Here is a 17,686-nt window from a genome sequence, read left to right on the forward strand (position 1 = left end):
TTTGTGCATGAGAAATCATCCACCGAAACTGATCTTAAAAAGAGAAGGAAGAAAAAGTCACAGCATCCTCCTCCGGTCCGCCGCGTGCTGAGACAAAGGCATGACCTCCGACAAAGGCGTAGAAAGCGGAGCCGAAAGCGGTGAGTTCCGACAAATTGGACAAGACCCATTAAGTTTCAACCAAGTATCAAGACAAGAAACATGGAAACAGTGCCTGCACTAGGGCATCATTCTCAACATCTCCAAATCCCTGTATCACACAGGCAAATCGAACATGTCGTGTTAACGTTAGTAGAACCCACAGCAACCGTCTCTTTACTAAACTGGAACTTGGGGTATGAATTTATAGCTGCTTCATCAAGCCCCAGGACCAAAGTAGCATCGTCTTCATCAATGAAAATAACCCTGGGAAGGACGATCCCATCGTAGCCGGCGGCGGGGTTGGGAGGGAAGGCGCGAACAGGAGAAGAAGAAGGGCGGCAGCAGATGTAGGAAGCGAGAAGGATAATAGAGAGGAGGAGGAGGAAGCCAAGAGCGACGGCGATGGAGTAGCCGAGGCCTAAGATGGTGCGATAGAGGAGATAAATAGGATTGGGCGGACATTTGAGGAGAGGAGGAGGAGAATCCATTTGATGAAGCGAAGAGACGAGAACCTTACCCAAGCAAAGGTGGATGATTTAATGCTCCAGCTGCTACATTTAATACTCGGTTTCCAACATTAATTTGTTTTGGTTGTGAGTTCATATTAGAAACAAGGTTCAAATGAGTTCAATTTTAAATGATGAGCGTATCTCACATGTTAACAATATATTTTTATAGCTTCTATGTAAAGTAAATGAAGGATAATAAGAGGAGATCAGACTAAAGCTAGGATTTTTGTATAACCTATAGGATAGCCAAATGACTAGGGTTAGCAAACAGAAGAGAGTCGACTTTGATTTTTTTATTAAACTCCATGTATATCAACCCATTATAAAAAAACTAAAAGTTAACATTCGGGATGTTCTTGTATTTCTGTTAAAGAGTGAATAATTTATAATTTGCCTTCCAAGTACCAAATCCTAAATTTGTAGTGAGAAAAGTCTTCAACGTGTTAAACCAAGCTCTAGGTGGTTGTATAAAGAGCTTTCTTAAGTTTACAAACTATGTCTTGCCGTTTGATTCTTTCTTTTTAAAACCAGAAGATCGGCACATGTAGATATCTTTAGAGAGCTTTCCATTCAAGAATGTATTGCGAATACCTATATGTTTGATGAGACACTTTCTGATTGCAGTTGTAACTAAGACTACTCTTATTATAGCAGCTCCAACCACGAGACTCATGAAAATCACTTTCGAGAATAACCCTTCGAAACCAGTTATGCTTTATGCCATCATTTTCTTTCTTGACTCGAAATAACCACTTTCACCCCACTGATTTTCAATTTGGTGGCAGTTTCCAAGTATGGTTTTTAGGAGAGCATTATATTCATCTTAGACACCATGTTTTCAGTCAGGATGTTGTAAAACCTCAAAAACCTCAACAAATTCTCTATTTTTTATTTTAGTAATATACATATTTGGCTCAAAATCTCAGATTTTCCTATTCTAATTATAGGATGGAATTTTGAACAAAAACAAGTTTAGTTGAAGGTAAAGATAGAAGTGAAGGTGAATATGATCATGGACATCAAGATGGAGATGAAGGTAGTGATGGAAGTGAAGATGAAAATGTATATTGTGATGGAAATGAAGGCGATGAATGATATCGATGGAGATGTATTTTGTGATAGAAGTGAAGATGAATGTTGTGATGGAATTGAAGATGATGAAGATGGGGATAAATCTTGTGATGAAAATGCAGGTGATATAATTATGTGAGGATGCAGATAGGTTTTATGAAGGAACTGAAGATGATGATGAAGAATATAAATTATACTGTGATGATTGACCTAAAACAAGATATTTGAGGTAAAATTTTGATTGACTCAAAATGCTTACACATTCATGTAGATGATGTACTTAAATTTAAGATTTCAATGAATATCAAGAATCCCTTGCTCACTAAGGTGGTTTGGTATTGTGTACGAGTATGATTTAGAAGAATTAATAATAGTTGATTTTTTATGTTTACCGACAGACAATGTTGTTATAGGAGAATTCAATGAATCATTTTTTATTCTTAGCGGTTGCTGCTCGTGTATGAAACATGTATATGTGACGGTTGCATGTTTAATGGCGTTTTACTTTTTTTATAATTAAGGATAATTTAATAAAAATATTTTGGTTAAATTCATATTATGACAGTTAAAATAAAAGAAATATTATAATCCAACCAATTAATAGATAAAATCAATAAATTATTAGTAATATACTAAAGCCTTGTTTGGTAAGAGTATTATAATTTTAAGACATTTGTTAATACATTAATTTAAAATAACATATTGTTTGGTTGGCAAAAAAAAACTTACACACTCGGTAAGAAATCATCAATTGCGTGGCCAACTAATCCAAGGGCTTCAGGATCAATTGCGTGGCCAACTAACGCAAAATATGGTTAAATGCAAGTTATGGCCATTAATTTCATTGATGATGATACCATACAACAGTTCGGTTTAGTGATTACCCATACATTGGGCATGTGCACCCCAACGAGTAGGTATGGCTATGCTTCAAATTTATTAAATGCATGCAATTAAAGGTTGAATTATTATTATTATTAAAGATTTATTTTCCTACCATTTTGATCCTCAACTCTTATAAAAACTTATTTGCCTTAATCCATAAATTAAAGCATATGCAATAAGTTTTGACATATGATGGTGCAAGTTCCATCCTTAATTTTTTGAAGATAGAAGAATAATTTGAGGAAACGTTAACTCAAAACAAGTCTTTGAGAGTAGGAAGCTTGATCTCTCCTTTGTGAGAAAGAGGGATGGTGAAGTCTCCAAAGAGAGGAAGATCCATGGTGAGTCCCAACTCCAATTTGTAGTCTATATCCCAGTCCGCTCCGATATCCCTTACCAAGCTCACCAATATGCTATGCGGCACCTTCACCGCTAAGTCCAACAATGTCGACTCTTTCGCCTTCAGCGATCCCGGGTCCGGTATTGTCCCCGATACAATCACTCTATTCGCCCAAAACACACAAATAATCAATAAAACAAACGGTTCATTATTGGAATATTGCTTGTAATCTAAGCATATTCGCTAGGAAAGCAACATTAATTGTCTTTTAATTCATCCTATTTCCTACAGGCCATTAGTATTCTAAAAGAGGAGAAAAATACATAAGAATCTTATTCTTGTTGTAAAATAAGGGCATAATTCAACACAAATCACATAATCTTTTAAATGACATCACTAGTAAAATGAATATCGTTCTTATTAAAAAAACTTAAATTTAAGTAATCAGATCCGAAATATATTTTGTCAATAACTGATAAAATTTAAAACATATATTACCTTATAATTATAAAAAATTATTAAAAAAACACTCATCACGATGAATAGATGAAAAAAAATTAGTCAAACATGGATGAATAAGGCTTAGATCAAGTATCCAATGGTGCAACTTCAAAGAAATTAATGAATCATAAAATCGAATCTTCAGAAAATGAAGAATATAAGGTTGAGGATCAAACCTATCATCACTTTTGAGAGTGTAAGAGATCTCACAGATGGGGATAGGAGTGCTGTAGGGGTTGGTGACGGAGACTTTAGCGTCGTACTGGATGCCGTCACGGCCGATATGGCCGAAATCAACGTCCGTGATGCTGGCCTCGGGCTTCTTCATGTTGGCCACCTTATCGGCTACGAAGTTCTTCGCCTTGTCCAACAACTCCGACATTTGTGTTCAATAAGGTTTTCAAATGATGGCTCGATGTCTTAGGCTGCGGTCTGGTTTGAGACCCTTAGAATTTGGGTTTTATTTTATAGGGTAGAGGAGATATATATATATTGGTGACACGTGCTTAAGATTGATAAAAAAGACACGTGTGATTAAGACTTGTTTGGTGGGTTAGGGCACGTGAGAATAAACGCGTGACTTTGGTTTTTCCGTAGATTAGTTGGATTCGATTTTTCATTTTATTATGGCAAAGTTAGAGTTATTTACTTTGATAGTCATTTAATTACGAGATTTTGTTTCTTAAATTAGACATTAGCTTTATGAGCTTCCCGAGAAAAAAAATAATAACCTTAATTGGGAGAACATTGAATAGTATCTCATCTAAAGGTTACCTTCAATACATGCATTTGCTAAAAGATTTTCTCACGAGAGACACGTTAAATTTGAGCTTCCTAATCACTTTGAAGCAGCAGTTGAATTGTATCCACAAGAGTCTGATCACGCAATGTAGTTGAGGTTCTATGTACCACTCGAATTGCTTCAGCGCTATCCACCTTAATACCAATTTTGTTGAATCATAATCTCTCAGCATGTATGGGAGTTTCATTGAGAACCCGAAGTTCCCACAACAATACCCAGCATTTACCTATGCTAACCAAATAACCAACGACCTTCAGCATCTCTGAAAATATCCCCCCGTTGTTGCACAGGCCCGGCCCAACACATGTGCCACATGGGCGATGGCCCAGGGTAACATGTTGGGGCAGTTTTCTAGGGTTTAATTTATATGTTATATAGTTTTACTCGCCTAATTCCTAAATCAGTTGATTTTTAGTTGATTTGATTGCAAAAAAGGCTTAAAATCGATCAAATTGTAAGTTTTTTTTGCTTTTTGAACAAATCGATCACATGTGATTGGATTGTATAGGAACAATGGAGGGAAATATGCTCTATTTTTTTCTTTTCGTATTGAGGTGGTTTAAGAGAACAAAATTCTCTCTTTCACTTTTCCCCTGTTTGTAATCTTATAATATTCATTTGTTGGATAACAAAGTTCAGTTTGGTTTAAGAGAACCAACGAAAATTATTCAATCGTTTCACATTCATTTCTCAACATGTTTGTCATTTGCTGCCACTAATAAGGACCATGGTTCAACCATTGACCATTGATGTTTGTTGCTGCTACAATAAGACTGAAGAACTTTGCAAAGTTTGGAATACCAAGTTTATCTTGCAAGCAAATACATTGTTAAGTTTTCGATTTGTATGTGTATCAGTTTGGCTTGATTACAGAGTTCTAAGTCTTGCTTAAGTTTGATCCTATAGTTTTAGCTTTTATTGCATCACTAGGACAATGTTTTTTTATGGTCAAATAATTGTGGCTAAATATTTTCGTTCAAGACATTTTTTAGAGTGATTCCTTCTGATTATTTTGATTTCATAATTAATTTTCTAGATCAATTGATTATGACAAGTGAGAAAGAACAAGTCAACAACATAAACTTCGGTCACCGGTCAGGTTGTATCTTTCCTTGCTAATATATCTTTTTTATTGTTTATTTGCTACTATATTTGTTTTATTGATTACTTTTAAATATGTTACCTCGAAAACAACCATCGGGTGCCCAAAATAGAAAACGAAAAAAACAAGAACGAGAAATGACTAATTCTTTACATGGGTCTTTAGATAGATTTATTGTTAGACTGGTTAAACCTTCTAATAATCGTTTTGGAAATTCCAATGATTCACCTAATGATTCGGTTGATAATTCTAAAGATTGTGAGAATAATGAATTTGTTGATAAAGATAAATCAAGTGATTTTAATATTTTTGATCCTAGAGTATGGGATGACTTAGATTAAAAAAACGAAAGATTTACTTATAGAAAAAGGGCATAATAGAAAAATTGAACCTAATACAATTTTTCCAAAAGATGCACATGGCGGTAGACATTTTTCTTGTGATTTTTTATTCGTAAATTAAGAAATGGTGATTCTTGTGATAGAAAATGGTTAGTGTATTCAAAAGAACTTGATAAAGTTTTTTTTGTTTTTGTTGTAAGTTAATTAAAACCTCTCGGACTAAAAGTAATTTGGCAATTGAAGGAATAAATGATTGGAGACATTTAGGTGAAACATTAAAACAACATGAAAATAGTTCCGATCATATGATTAATTTAAGAACTTGGACCGAAACACGAATTAGGTTAAATAAAAATGAAACAATTGATAAAGAGTTACAAGAAATGATAAAAAAAGATACTGAACATTAGAAAGAAGTGATGGTTAGAATTTTTGCTGTTGTGAAATGTTTAGCAAAAAATAATTTGGCTTTTCGTGGCACAAATGAAAAATTTATGAAAACTTAAATGGTAATTTTTTAGGTATACTTGAAATAATTGCTGAGTTTGATTATGTGATGAAAGAACATCTTCGATTAATTGAAGACAAAGAAACACATAATCATTATCTTAGTCATAAAATTCAAAATGAATTAATCGAAATGTTGGCATCGGATGTAAAAAGTGCAATTATTAAAAAAATTAAAGATGCAAAATATTTTTCTATAATTCTTGATTGCACTTCGGATGCAAGTCACAAAGAACAAATGACTTTAATTATAAGATGTGTGGATGTGACAAGTGTTCCAATAAAAGTAGAAGAATTTTTTTTAGAGTTTTTAATTGTAGAAGAAACATCCGGTCTAAAACTTTTTAATATTTTACAAGATGCTCTAAAATCTCTTGATTTGGATATTAATTATGTTCGTGGTCAAGGGTATGATAATGGAGCTAATATGAAAGGAAAACACAATGGTGTACAAAAAACGGTTGCTTGATATAAATCGTAGAGCTTTTTATATGCCATGTGGGTGTCATAGTTAAATTTAGTTTTGTGTGATATGGCAAATTCTTGCCACAAGGCAAAAACTTTTTTTGGTACATATCAAACAATTTATAATGTTTTTTCTAGTTCCACAAAAAAGATAGAGTGTTTTACTTGAATTTATAAATGAACTAACACTTAAATCATTATCCGCTACTCGTTGGGAAAGTCATATTAAAAGTGTTAAAGCAATAAAAACTCAATTCTCTCATATAAGAGAAATTTTAATAAAATTAGCCGAAATTAGTGATGATGGAAAAGTGTGTCGAGATGCTGAATCACTAGTAAATGGTGAACTTTCTAGTTTTGTATTTTTTAAAGTTTAGTTATATGGCATGAAATTTTGTTTAGAATTAATTTGGTTAGTAAGAAATTACAATCCAAAGATATGCTTCTTGATGTTGCGGTTAAAAACTTAGAGGGGTTAATTAATTACTTTGAAGAATATAGGGAAATTGGGTTTGATAATGCTATTAATGAAGCTAAAGAAATAACATATAATATTGGGGTTGAACCTCAATTTCCTAAAAAAAACGTATTTCTTATAGAAAAAAATAATTTGATGAAATTCCAAATACTGAAAGAGAACATCAATCTTCTCAAGAAGCATTTCAAAATGATTACTTTATTATTCTTGTAGATATGACTCTTGTTCAATTGAAAAGTAGATTTGAACAAATGCAACATTTCGAGTCTATATTTGGTTTTTTGTTTGATGGTTCAAAGTTAATTTCATTACTTGATGACGAACTAAAAAAATGTTGTTTAAATCTTGAGTCCAATTTGACAAATGGTGAAGAATTTGATATTGATGAAAAAGATTTATTTATGGAGTTACAAATTTTGCATAAAATGTTACCGGATGAAGCACACAAAGGTGAAAGTCCATGGACATCTATTCAAATAATGGAATTTGCAAGAAGAATGGATATGTTCCCTAATGTGTTGATAGCATATAAAATTTTGTTGACGGTACCGGTTACGGTTGCTTCAGCGGAAAGAAGTTTTTCAAAATTGAAGCTTTTAAAATCTTATCTTGAAGCACGATGACTCAAGATAGATTGAACGGATTAGCAATTCTACGTATCGAAAGTCAATTTTTACAAAGTCTTGATTATCGTAAAATAATAGAGGTTTTTGCTTCAAAAAATGCACGAAGACATTATTTTAGGTGATATTTGTAGCCTTGTAGGTTTTCGTTTGTATTAGTATTGATATTGTTTGACTATAATTTCTATTACATTTTTGTTTTAAAAAAAATTATTTATGTTTTCTCTATTATACTGTATAAGTATAGGGGCATAAAATTATTATCTCGCACAGGGCATTAAAATTCATTGGACCGGCCCTGCTGTTGCATCCTTATATCAATACAAGAAACATCACCGTCTATATTAATTTTCACCCAATCTTTCACTATGATTTTGTTAATTAAATCATTTTATTATTTGAATGAATTAATCAATTCATCAGTTATTAAAAAAAACTAACGACAAGACTAACCTAATTTTTTTCTATAATTATTTTGTTTATGTTGGACATATATATGACCACGTCATAATGCTATACGAAGAAATTATTTGATAAAGTGTTTCTTATTTAAAGAAAAGCAAAACCCCTAGTTTTGATATTATAGGAGTTGTTCATGCAATAGATGTAAACATTTTTTTGGGAGAGGTATTGTATTGTCATCAGTTTGGGTCTTCATGCAATAAGTAAAGGACGATATAGTAATTAAAAATTATCAGTTTATTTTTTCTACATGATCAAGTTCTTGTTTGAATGACTACATGAAACTTGGTTCATTGATCCTCCAACATAAATGAACCAACATTCGTATAACACAAAAAAACTGCAAGTATAACATAAACCAAGTTGTTACACATATGTTCCAATGATATCCTACAGTCTAGCTTTTTCTATATATGATACAAAACCTCACAAAGCTTCTCCTCTTGATCTCTCTCTTTTTCTTTTCTTTCTTTCAAGTCTTTGTATTAATGCTGATCTGATTAACTCCACCAATGTAATGATTGATTTATCTCTAATTTCAAGTATGGAATGATCACATAAAGAAGAAGTAATTAATACAAAATTAAACAAAATGTATACTTACAAAAAATCTATTTTTGTAAGATTTATTTTATTCAAACACTCGTAAAAATTACTTAGAAGTATGACCCACTGAAATATAAAATAAAAACATGATTTTGATTATTATTTGAAGTCTTGGTTTAAAAGTCACTTATAAATATGAATGACAAAGTTAAAATAATTATAGTGACGTTGATCAAAATTGACACATTAAAAATAATATAAATAGATTTGCATTACAAGTAATATACTCGTATTTCAACCATGACAGGTTGAAAGTCTCTGACATACAACGTCTGAACAGCTACCTACAATGTGTCCTTTTCCATAATTTTCTTTTGTGGAATCCACTTGACTTAAAATTTGTGTATATGCGTGTTCCATATTTTGGATTAAGGTACAGTTCTACCACAACTTTCAACAACTCATGTATGTACGCACCAAAAAAAAAAATAGTAAGCACAATTGAATTAAAAGCAATAATAATACCTTTTTCTTCTATCATTCATGAATGAAAAACTGTGAAGGTTCTAAATCATTTCCCAATCATGGATGGAACCACAATAAAGGGATATAATAGAAAAAATATATATTTAATCTTAAAAAGTTTTGACACTCCTTACGGATAAAAGGATAAACTACGTCAAATATCACTGAATTTTTTATGATATATATTTGTATTGTTATACTTTCAATTGATTCAATTACAATATTAAATTTTAATTTTCGTTTTAATATCATTAATTCGGATGTTGTATCAAAATGACATCATTTTAATCTAATTGTTTTGATGTCTAAAGAAGCTCAAAATAATTATAACAAAACAGTATCATTTTATTTCAACATTTACGTCGGCATAATGACAAAAATTGTCGTCTATGTTATTGTGATGTTTATAGTTAAGGGTCCAATAATATAATTAAAGCCTAAATTAAAGTGCAGGGTTATAGTTGAATCAATTTTAAATAGAATAACAAAATAAATTTTAATAGTAAAATTCAATGGTATAATATTTGGTGTAATTTACTCTTTCTTTTATTTTTAAAGAATTTTAAGGAGCTGTATGGATTGTCTACAGTTGCTGTATTGATATAACTAATGCTATTCCAAATTTTAACCAAAAAGAAGAAATATAAATTATAGAACACGTAATGGAGGTTGGAACATAAACTGAAGCTTTGTTACCGTATTATATATGAAGTAACTAATGAGGTTGGTTGAGTGCACCAAATTGTGAAGGTTTAAATGTTTCATTGTACTTTGAATTATACCATTTGTATCGAGTTATCTCCTAAAATATTTTTTTTATATATTTTTTCTACTCAACCATTACTCGTTTATCCGTTTGCTCCAAACCATTAACACTGTTAAAAATAAAATTCACGGACCAATCAGAATACGTCACGTCACTCCTTAATTTTTATTTTCTTTATCTAAATAAATAAAAATCAAATAATTAAAAAAAAGGTAAACTACCGAAATTACCCCTCTCTCTTTTCCCTAACACAAAATGGCTCTATGGCCTTCTTCCCCGAAACTGCCCCCTCTCCCGTTGCAATGGATTTGAGCAGAACACAAAGACCTGGCAATGGAGTTTCCACCATATGGGTTTCTTTCTTTTGCATTGCTAGCTTCTCGGTCCAGCCATCCGCCGCCGAATCAACTCCGGTCGAACCGACACCGAGAATAGTTCCTCCTGTGAAAATAGAACCGTTAGAACCGGGTTCCATACGTGCACCAAACTGTTCCTTTGGTTATCTTTATTGTTACTCGATTTCGAGATCACCGCGTATTATAACGGCTGGCATCATTTGTTGCTTCGGAGCTTCAATTAAAGAACATTTTCACGGCGCCATTCGGTGTTAAAGATGTCTTTCAATGGTTATATTCTCATTGGGTTATATATATATATATATATATATATATATATATTGCAGGTTTACCAACACTCCATTGCTACAATGTGCATATCGGAGTGGCCAAGGTCGAAAATTTTTATTCAAGTTTTAGATGATTTTGATGATCATTAATTTACAGAGGTGTTGGGGTAGGAAAAGGAGTGTGGTGTTTATGGTGGAGATGAAGAGGGGTAATTTCAGTAGTTTATATGTTTTATTTTATTAATTAATTTTTGTATATTTAGATTAAAAAAATAAAAATAAGAGATAACGTAGTGTGTTTTGATTGATCCGATATATTTTTTTAAACGATGTTAACAGTTTGAGATAAATAAGATAACAATTTATAATTAAGATAATAAAATATCTTAAAAAATATTTTAAAAAATAATTTGATACAAATGATATAATTCAGTACAACAAAACATAAATTGAGAAACGTATGATTTAAGCTAATTTCTGGAACAAGGTGAAGAGACATCTATCCTCTTGCCCCCACCATTACCCAAATCCGCACTACTTGCTTCCATCTTCCAACTTATCTCTTTAAATGCTTAACTGCTATATCTATACAAGACAATTTCAATCTTTGTCTTTCTTTGCTCAACAATCACTTGCGTAAGCTTCTGTTTGCCGTCCAAAAAGCTTTACTTTCCTCATCTTAATCTTTTCTTCCACCTCATGATTGACGATATATATATATATATATATATAGGGACGGAACTATACCCAACTTTTTTATTTGTTTAATAGCATTTTCCTTATTACTTTAAATTTAAGTAAAAATAGATGTTTGTCTCCCAAATTTAGATTAAATACTTAATAACCCATTATTATTTTAAACTAAGATATCTTGTCCCTCCCAATATTTGATCCTCGCTCCATCCCTATATATAGTCTAAGATGATTAAAAATATACAGTATATTTTCAGAAATTTTCTTATCCTATTAACAATGTATAACTATGCCGATACAACTACTTAAATCCGGGGGATTTTAGGGAGAATAACATTCTCTTTTATTATTGAGGTCAACTGATAACTTTTGGTTTATGAAATATATATATAGTATGAGATGATTAAAATATAGTATTTGTTCATAGTTCTTCTTATTCTATTGATGATATAATTATTTGAACCCAAATTCTCTCTAGAAATAACAATATCCTTTTACAATTGAGGTCATTTAATAGGTTCTGATTTACTATATATATAGACATTGATAAGTTGGCTAAAACGGTTTTTTAACGGTGGAGAAACTTGGAAACAAAGACTTTTTTCTCTGATCTACTTGGATCCACTGTAATTTTGCTTTGTTTACAAGTCTTCAAACCCTCCACTGCCTGCATTTGCTGAAACTTTGAGTAATTTCACTATTGGCTAACAACTTTGTTACAAGGAAAATGAAGTGTTTCAGAACAAGACAACACTAATGTAATCAGTTTTGTTAAAGAACAGGAGCACATGCCTAAAGAGGAGCCACCTAATATTTTATCAGCAAGGAAGAATGAAATTATAGGGGGGGAAACAATGGACGCATCTTGGGTCACATGCAGTTTCAATTTTAATGCATGGAATTGTACGGCAGTTCATGGAGTGGTCTTAATGTGGAATATTGCTTTAAAACAGCAGTCTGTGTATTTTATTCTGGTTTCTGCTAAGTTATTGATTTTTCAAAAAAATATTATTAATTATTTGAGTTGCATGAAGTACACGAGATTCCAAGCTTGTAAATTCAAGAAGGAAATATATATATATATTTGAAATTTACATGAGGGTAAATCAATTAACCTTAACAGCAGCAAACTATAGAAAGACGGTGAGTTTGAATTTAGAAATCTGTAGCAGAATATTGATTACCTGAACCATAATGAACCGACCAATGCATTTGGGACCATTGAGTTCTCTGGTATGATTGGCAGGAAATCTCCAAATTAGAATTTTACTGTGACCCATGAAGGTGTTAAAAAGTGTTTTTTTTTACAATTCAGCTGCCATTCGAAAGTGGAATTTTGATTTTGCTTTATCTATTTGTTAGGGCGGTGACTACGAAGAAGATTCAAAAGAAACACATTGAGGAGATTATAAATTGTCTATACATTAATGGGTAAATATATAGTTGATGAGTTCAAAACTATGAATTCATGATGTGATCATTTGTACGTTCAAGTTGATCTAGCGACAGTTAAATCTATTTATTCAATCATTATACAAATAGTTTTTATAACTCTAGACTTAACATCAACATTAAAGATTCGTATATAAAACACTAAACAATAATACTGGACTAGAAAGATAAAAATTATCCCCCATATTCTTCGTATCTCCAAAACAAGACGACATTCACCTCTATAATTCCACTACAAACAATCAATTATAGAACAAGACGACATTCACCTCCATAATTCCACCACGAACAATCAATTGTAATTCTATGCTCAAATCAGAAATAAACCGTTTATAACTGTTACAATCCAGATATTACCATAAGAAAAAACAAATTTCAAAATTTCATTTATTTAGTTTTTATAGAACATATTCCTTGTACATGAAAAAAAAGAAGATTAATGAGACGTCACCATCTATATACAAAGGAGTTTTCTTTGGTTTACCTTCTATTCTGATTGACGACATTCAAATCCATCACTAGTTAGAGAAAGTTATCTTTCCCTTTACCATTTTCTATGTCAACAAATAACACAAGCATTTGGATTCTCTTCCATGCTTTGAACATAGTAGTAAGTTGTCATATGGGGATTGTATGCTTTGTAGGCCTTGACAAGCTCCGAAACGGGGTCCGGCGGCGGCTTCTTCTCCTCTTCCTCTTTCTTGGGTTCTTCTTTCTTCGGCTCTTCCTTCTTAGGCTCTTCTTTCTTTGGTTTCTCTTCCTTCTTGGGTTCTTCTTTCTTTGGTTCCTCCTCTTTCTTGGGTTCTTCCTTCTTTGGCTCCTCTTTCTTCTCTGGTTTCTTTGCTGGTCCTACTGATACGATGTCAGTTGGCCAGTACTTGCGTAATTTGCTCACCACGTTTACTGGATCCACTGTTCCAATCAGTGTCAACTGCTTTGCCTTCATGTCCATGGCAATGGAATCAATTCCTACCAATTTTACATATCAATGAAACAAGTTCATCAAAGAGAAGAAAAATATGATTTCAATTACATTGAAATCTCAGAATTTAAAACAAACCACAACAATACAACAAGAGACAACATTAGAATCTAAGGAAGTATGCAAATAATTTATCCAGTCCCATCCTTTTCCATGTTTAATATAAAAGTATTGGACAGCTACCAAGTGAATCCTTTTATGCAGAGTATTCCATCACCAAAGTTGGAAACTTGAAAGGAAAGGCCAATAGAAAAGGATAAAAAGTGGAAAAACTTTTCCCCATGGTTGAATTAAAGGAAACAACAACACCCAGAGAGGAAAAAGGAAATTGGCTGAATTAAAGGTTTAAGTTTTGAAGGGGTACCTACCAGAAAGAGTTGAGACCGTCTTTAAAGCCTTTTGCTTGGCTTTGTCATCATGCAAACCCAACTTCAAAACAACCTTCTGTGATTTAAAAACAAGAGATTTATGCTTGAGATCATCAATCAACAAAGGAGAAAGTTAACAAATCTGACCATCAAAGTATGAAACATTGGAGTAGATCAAAGAAACCAATTTTATTCTTACGAATAAAACGAGAACCAGAATGGAAATCAACAACAACTCATCAAACGCAATAAAAGAAGATGAAGAATCAGAAGCCAGTAAAGGAAAAAGAACAGACCTTCATTTGTGCTGGAGCTTTGAGAGAGAATTGCAGAGTTCAAAAGAGAGGGAATGTTGAAAATAGAAAGCGCAATGTATGTTTAGGCAACAAATAGTACGAAACAAGGGGCCATTGATAGCAGATATGAAAATTGTAAAAGCAGTAAAACAAGTAGCCTTGTCCGACTCATCTCCACTGCTCTTGAAAGGGGCGTCGCACCCAATGCCCGATACCACCTTTTTTTTCAAGTTTTATTCAGAAATATAAATAAAGTAATAGCACTAAGTTATATTTTACTTTGATAATAAAAAAGAGGTTCTATTTACGATTTCGAGGAGCATAATTAAATTTTCTCTTAGTATTTATTTATGACACTGAAAATATGGAAAATTTTATTAAAAAAAACAGTGCGGGTGATTTACAAAGTGGAACCCACACAGATTTTCTTTGTTATTTTCAATCGAAGCACATGTAAAATAACAGACTTTACAACCCGTTGAACGCAAACATTTGAATTTACAATCATGCTCTACATAACCTATTAATGAATGGGAAATAATTAGGGATGGCAATGGGTTTTTGGGCCACCCGACCCGATCCGAGAAGAAAGGATCCTCCACTCGTAACCCGACCTGATCCGATAAAATTAAGGTTTTACCCTGAATACACTAAATTTCGTCCTTATATTATACAATATATATTATAAATTATATTATATTTACATTTTTTTTTTCTCTTCTTCTCAGGGCCCAACAGTGGACCAAACCCAAGTTTCCAGAAACCCTAGCAGTTTCCCTCCTTAGCGCCGCAATCCTTGCCTCACGAGTCCTCGCCACCCACGCTTCCCTCAGCCGATCTTCTCGGCGCCATGAAATCCTCAACACCAACAAACGTAAGCACGTGAAACAAAAGCAAAGCAACGTGCATTAGTAGGACTCCAAACAACCAAACCGAGTCTTACTCGGATTCAATCTCTAAGGACAGTTTATTTCTTGTACTATAAATAAGATATAACCCCATTGTATTAAGGGGAGACACAAAAAAAAATACGGAAACAACCACGCATCTATAGCAAATATAGAGAAGCAAGCCGAATCTTTGTACAACGTTTTGAAAGGAAATAAAGGTAGCTCTTTTTACCTTATCGGTTCGTTTTTCGCCTTTGCATGTTGTTACTCTTCAATATTCGACTCTGAAAAACCCAAAAACGCTAAAACGCCGATGAACATGGGGTAGAATTTTTTTTCTCGAAACCTTCAAGTCTAGATCTACCCCCGAGGCTTCATTTTTTGAGAAAGTTATTTGGATCGTTGGAACGAGTATACGAAGGGCTTCAATAAAAACCGGAACTTTTCATATTCTATCGCCGGCGAGCGGCGGTCGGCGCCGGAAACGGCGGTCGGAATCTGGGTTTTGGAGGCGGCGCTCATGTGTTCATCAAGAACACATGAACAATGAGAGAAAACGAGAGAGAGGGAAGGGAGCTCTCGTCGAGAAGAAAGAAAAATAAAGCTTTTAGGAAATTTTTGGTTTAAATACTGAACCCATGGATCCGAGCGGTGACCCGCGTGTCGACCCTGACCCGGGAAGGATCCGCGTGTTTTCGCGAAAAATAGGATATTTTTGTTTTGATCAGCATCGTTTTGAAAACTTCTAATTTGGCCCCAATTTCGCTGCAAATCGTTTTCATTTTCTGATTTCCTTTGCAATTTGCCCCTTTATTTCGATTTTGTTCTAATTTAGTCCTATATTATTATTATATATTATATTTTCATTATTGTTATATTTTACATACATATATATTCTATGTGCGCCATTTTTCCATATATATATACACTACGCGTTATTAATTCTAGTATATATCGTTTTTGATCATTTGTATTATTGTATATTTATATTTCCTATTTTATTTCCTATATGCATATTTTTCCTTTTACTTTTGATTTTCTGTTTTATACTCTTTTCTTATTTTATTATTATGATTTCGCTTATATATTCTTACCTTATATTTACATTTTATTTCTGTTCTTTTTTTCCTTCTTCTATTTGTTCTACTTATTTATTTATTTCCATTATCTTCATTTATTTATGCAATATATATGCACATGTTTATTTTGTTTATTTAATATTATTATATATTTTAGTGTTTTTTTTTCCGTATATTATTATCTTATTACCATTTTTAATTATTGTGTTTATATTTTTTTTACTACATTTTTATACATTTTATTCTAATTTATTTAGTTTATTTGTTTCCTGTTTTTAAGTCACATGTTCATCAATTCTTCCTTCCTTTTTATTTGGGTTCATTCATTTTATTCATCTATTCCTTACATTATTCACTCTAACACATTCACTTTTGAAGGGCACAATTTTCAAACCAATCTACGGTAAGTAATTCGGATCGATATTTTACCTTTTAATTTAAACTTATATTTTTCGTAACTCAAGACAACTGGAAAATACGTAGTACCGAAAGGGCGGTTCAAGGGTGCTAATCCTTCCTTGATCGTAACCGACTCCCGAGCCCGACATATTTCTGGTAAGACGCAGATCATGTAAGAAATAGGGTATCCGATCAACCCATTTATCTTTAAACAAATGATCGGTGGCGACTCCAATCCACATTTTCCTAAGTCGAAGCCCAATTCCGGGGCCCAACCGAAAGACGGTTCCGACAGCTTGGCGACTCCACTGGGGACTTTGAGGTAAGCGAGTCAGGCTAAGGTAATTTCCAGTTGTCTTTTTACGAAAATGGTAAGTTTAAATTTTAAGGTAATATTTCGATCCTTTTTACTTACTTTTGATTATATTTTCGAGTAAATAGTTGGACTAATCGTTTTCTCATGATTTCAGACTTCAAAGTTTTTTTCATTTAAGGCTCTATACCCGAGCTCCAATTCCTATTTTAAGTGGGGGTGAAAGCGACGCCTTCGTGTGAATTTATTCACCGTGCGGGCCTAGCAAGTAGCCTTCGGGATTCATATACCTTATGTCTTCGTGTGAATTTATTCACCGTGCGGGCATAAGGGAATGTGTCCCCTCGAGTTTAACTTAGTCCACACAAGCCTGTGATGGGTTTAGGACTAAGGGTCTGGCAAGCCCAAGGGGGCACCGACAAGGAGGACTCGGGTACCGTTTTTTAAAACCTAAACCGGGAGACCATGAAGAATTAGAGCCTACCCCGAAGCCACGTTCCAAAACCTAGGATATTTTTACCCTAA

General features: G+C 33.0%; 2 protein-coding genes and 1 pseudogene across 3 annotated transcripts; all 3 read right to left on the reverse strand.

Moving 5' to 3' along the window:
* On the reverse strand, nucleotides 1-629 carry LOC120120140 (annotated as a pseudogene).
* Nucleotides 630-2,844: 2,215 nt separating this feature from the next.
* LOC120119152 (desiccation protectant protein Lea14 homolog) lies at nucleotides 2,845-3,861 on the reverse strand. The gene is made up of 2 exons (XM_039139031.1): nucleotides 3,624-3,861; nucleotides 2,845-3,109 (listed from the first exon to the last, which is right to left on the reverse strand). The coding sequence occupies exons 1-2, from the start codon at nucleotides 3,827-3,829 to the stop codon at nucleotides 2,860-2,862; spliced, it is 456 nt and encodes a 151-aa protein (XP_038994962.1). The 5' UTR covers nucleotides 3,830-3,861; the 3' UTR covers nucleotides 2,845-2,859.
* A 9,441-nt stretch (nucleotides 3,862-13,302) lies between these two features.
* Nucleotides 13,303-14,585, reverse strand: LOC120119157 (heavy metal-associated isoprenylated plant protein 39-like). Of its 2 annotated transcripts, XM_039139038.1 has the most exons (4): nucleotides 14,481-14,585; nucleotides 14,185-14,260; nucleotides 13,589-13,803; nucleotides 13,303-13,558 (listed from the first exon to the last, which is right to left on the reverse strand). In XM_039139038.1, the coding sequence occupies exons 1-4, from the start codon at nucleotides 14,484-14,486 to the stop codon at nucleotides 13,394-13,396; spliced, it is 462 nt and encodes a 153-aa protein (XP_038994969.1). In that variant the 5' UTR covers nucleotides 14,487-14,585; the 3' UTR covers nucleotides 13,303-13,393. The 2 variants fall into 2 exon arrangements, with proteins under 2 accessions (XP_038994969.1, XP_038994968.1); XM_039139037.1 differs by having other exon boundaries at nucleotides 13,303-13,803.
* Nucleotides 14,586-17,686: the final 3,101 nt, after the last annotated feature.

Source organism: Hibiscus syriacus, unplaced genomic scaffold (genome assembly GCF_006381635.1).
Source record: "Hibiscus syriacus cultivar Baekdansim isolate YM2019G1 unplaced genomic scaffold, ASM638163v2 tig00110332_pilon, whole genome shotgun sequence".
NCBI lineage: Eukaryota > Viridiplantae > Streptophyta > Magnoliopsida > Malvales > Malvaceae > Hibiscus > Hibiscus syriacus.

What these genes read in the sequence shown, in the direction of transcription:
- LOC120119157 (XM_039139037.1), bottom strand. An exon ending in GACGGTCTCAACTCTTTCTG is followed by an intron (nt 13,804 to 14,184) that starts GTAGGTACCCCT and finishes TAAAATTGGTAG; the next exon opens with GAATTGATTCCATTGCCATG.
- LOC120119152 (XM_039139031.1), bottom strand. Translation starts at nt 3,829, where the DNA reads ATGTCGGAGTTGTTGGACAAGGCGAAGAACTTCGTAGCCGATAAGGTG. An exon ending in ACTCTCAAAAGTGATGATAG is followed by an intron (nt 3,110 to 3,623) that starts GTTTGATCCTCA and finishes TTGGGCGAATAG; the next exon opens with AGTGATTGTATCGGGGACAA.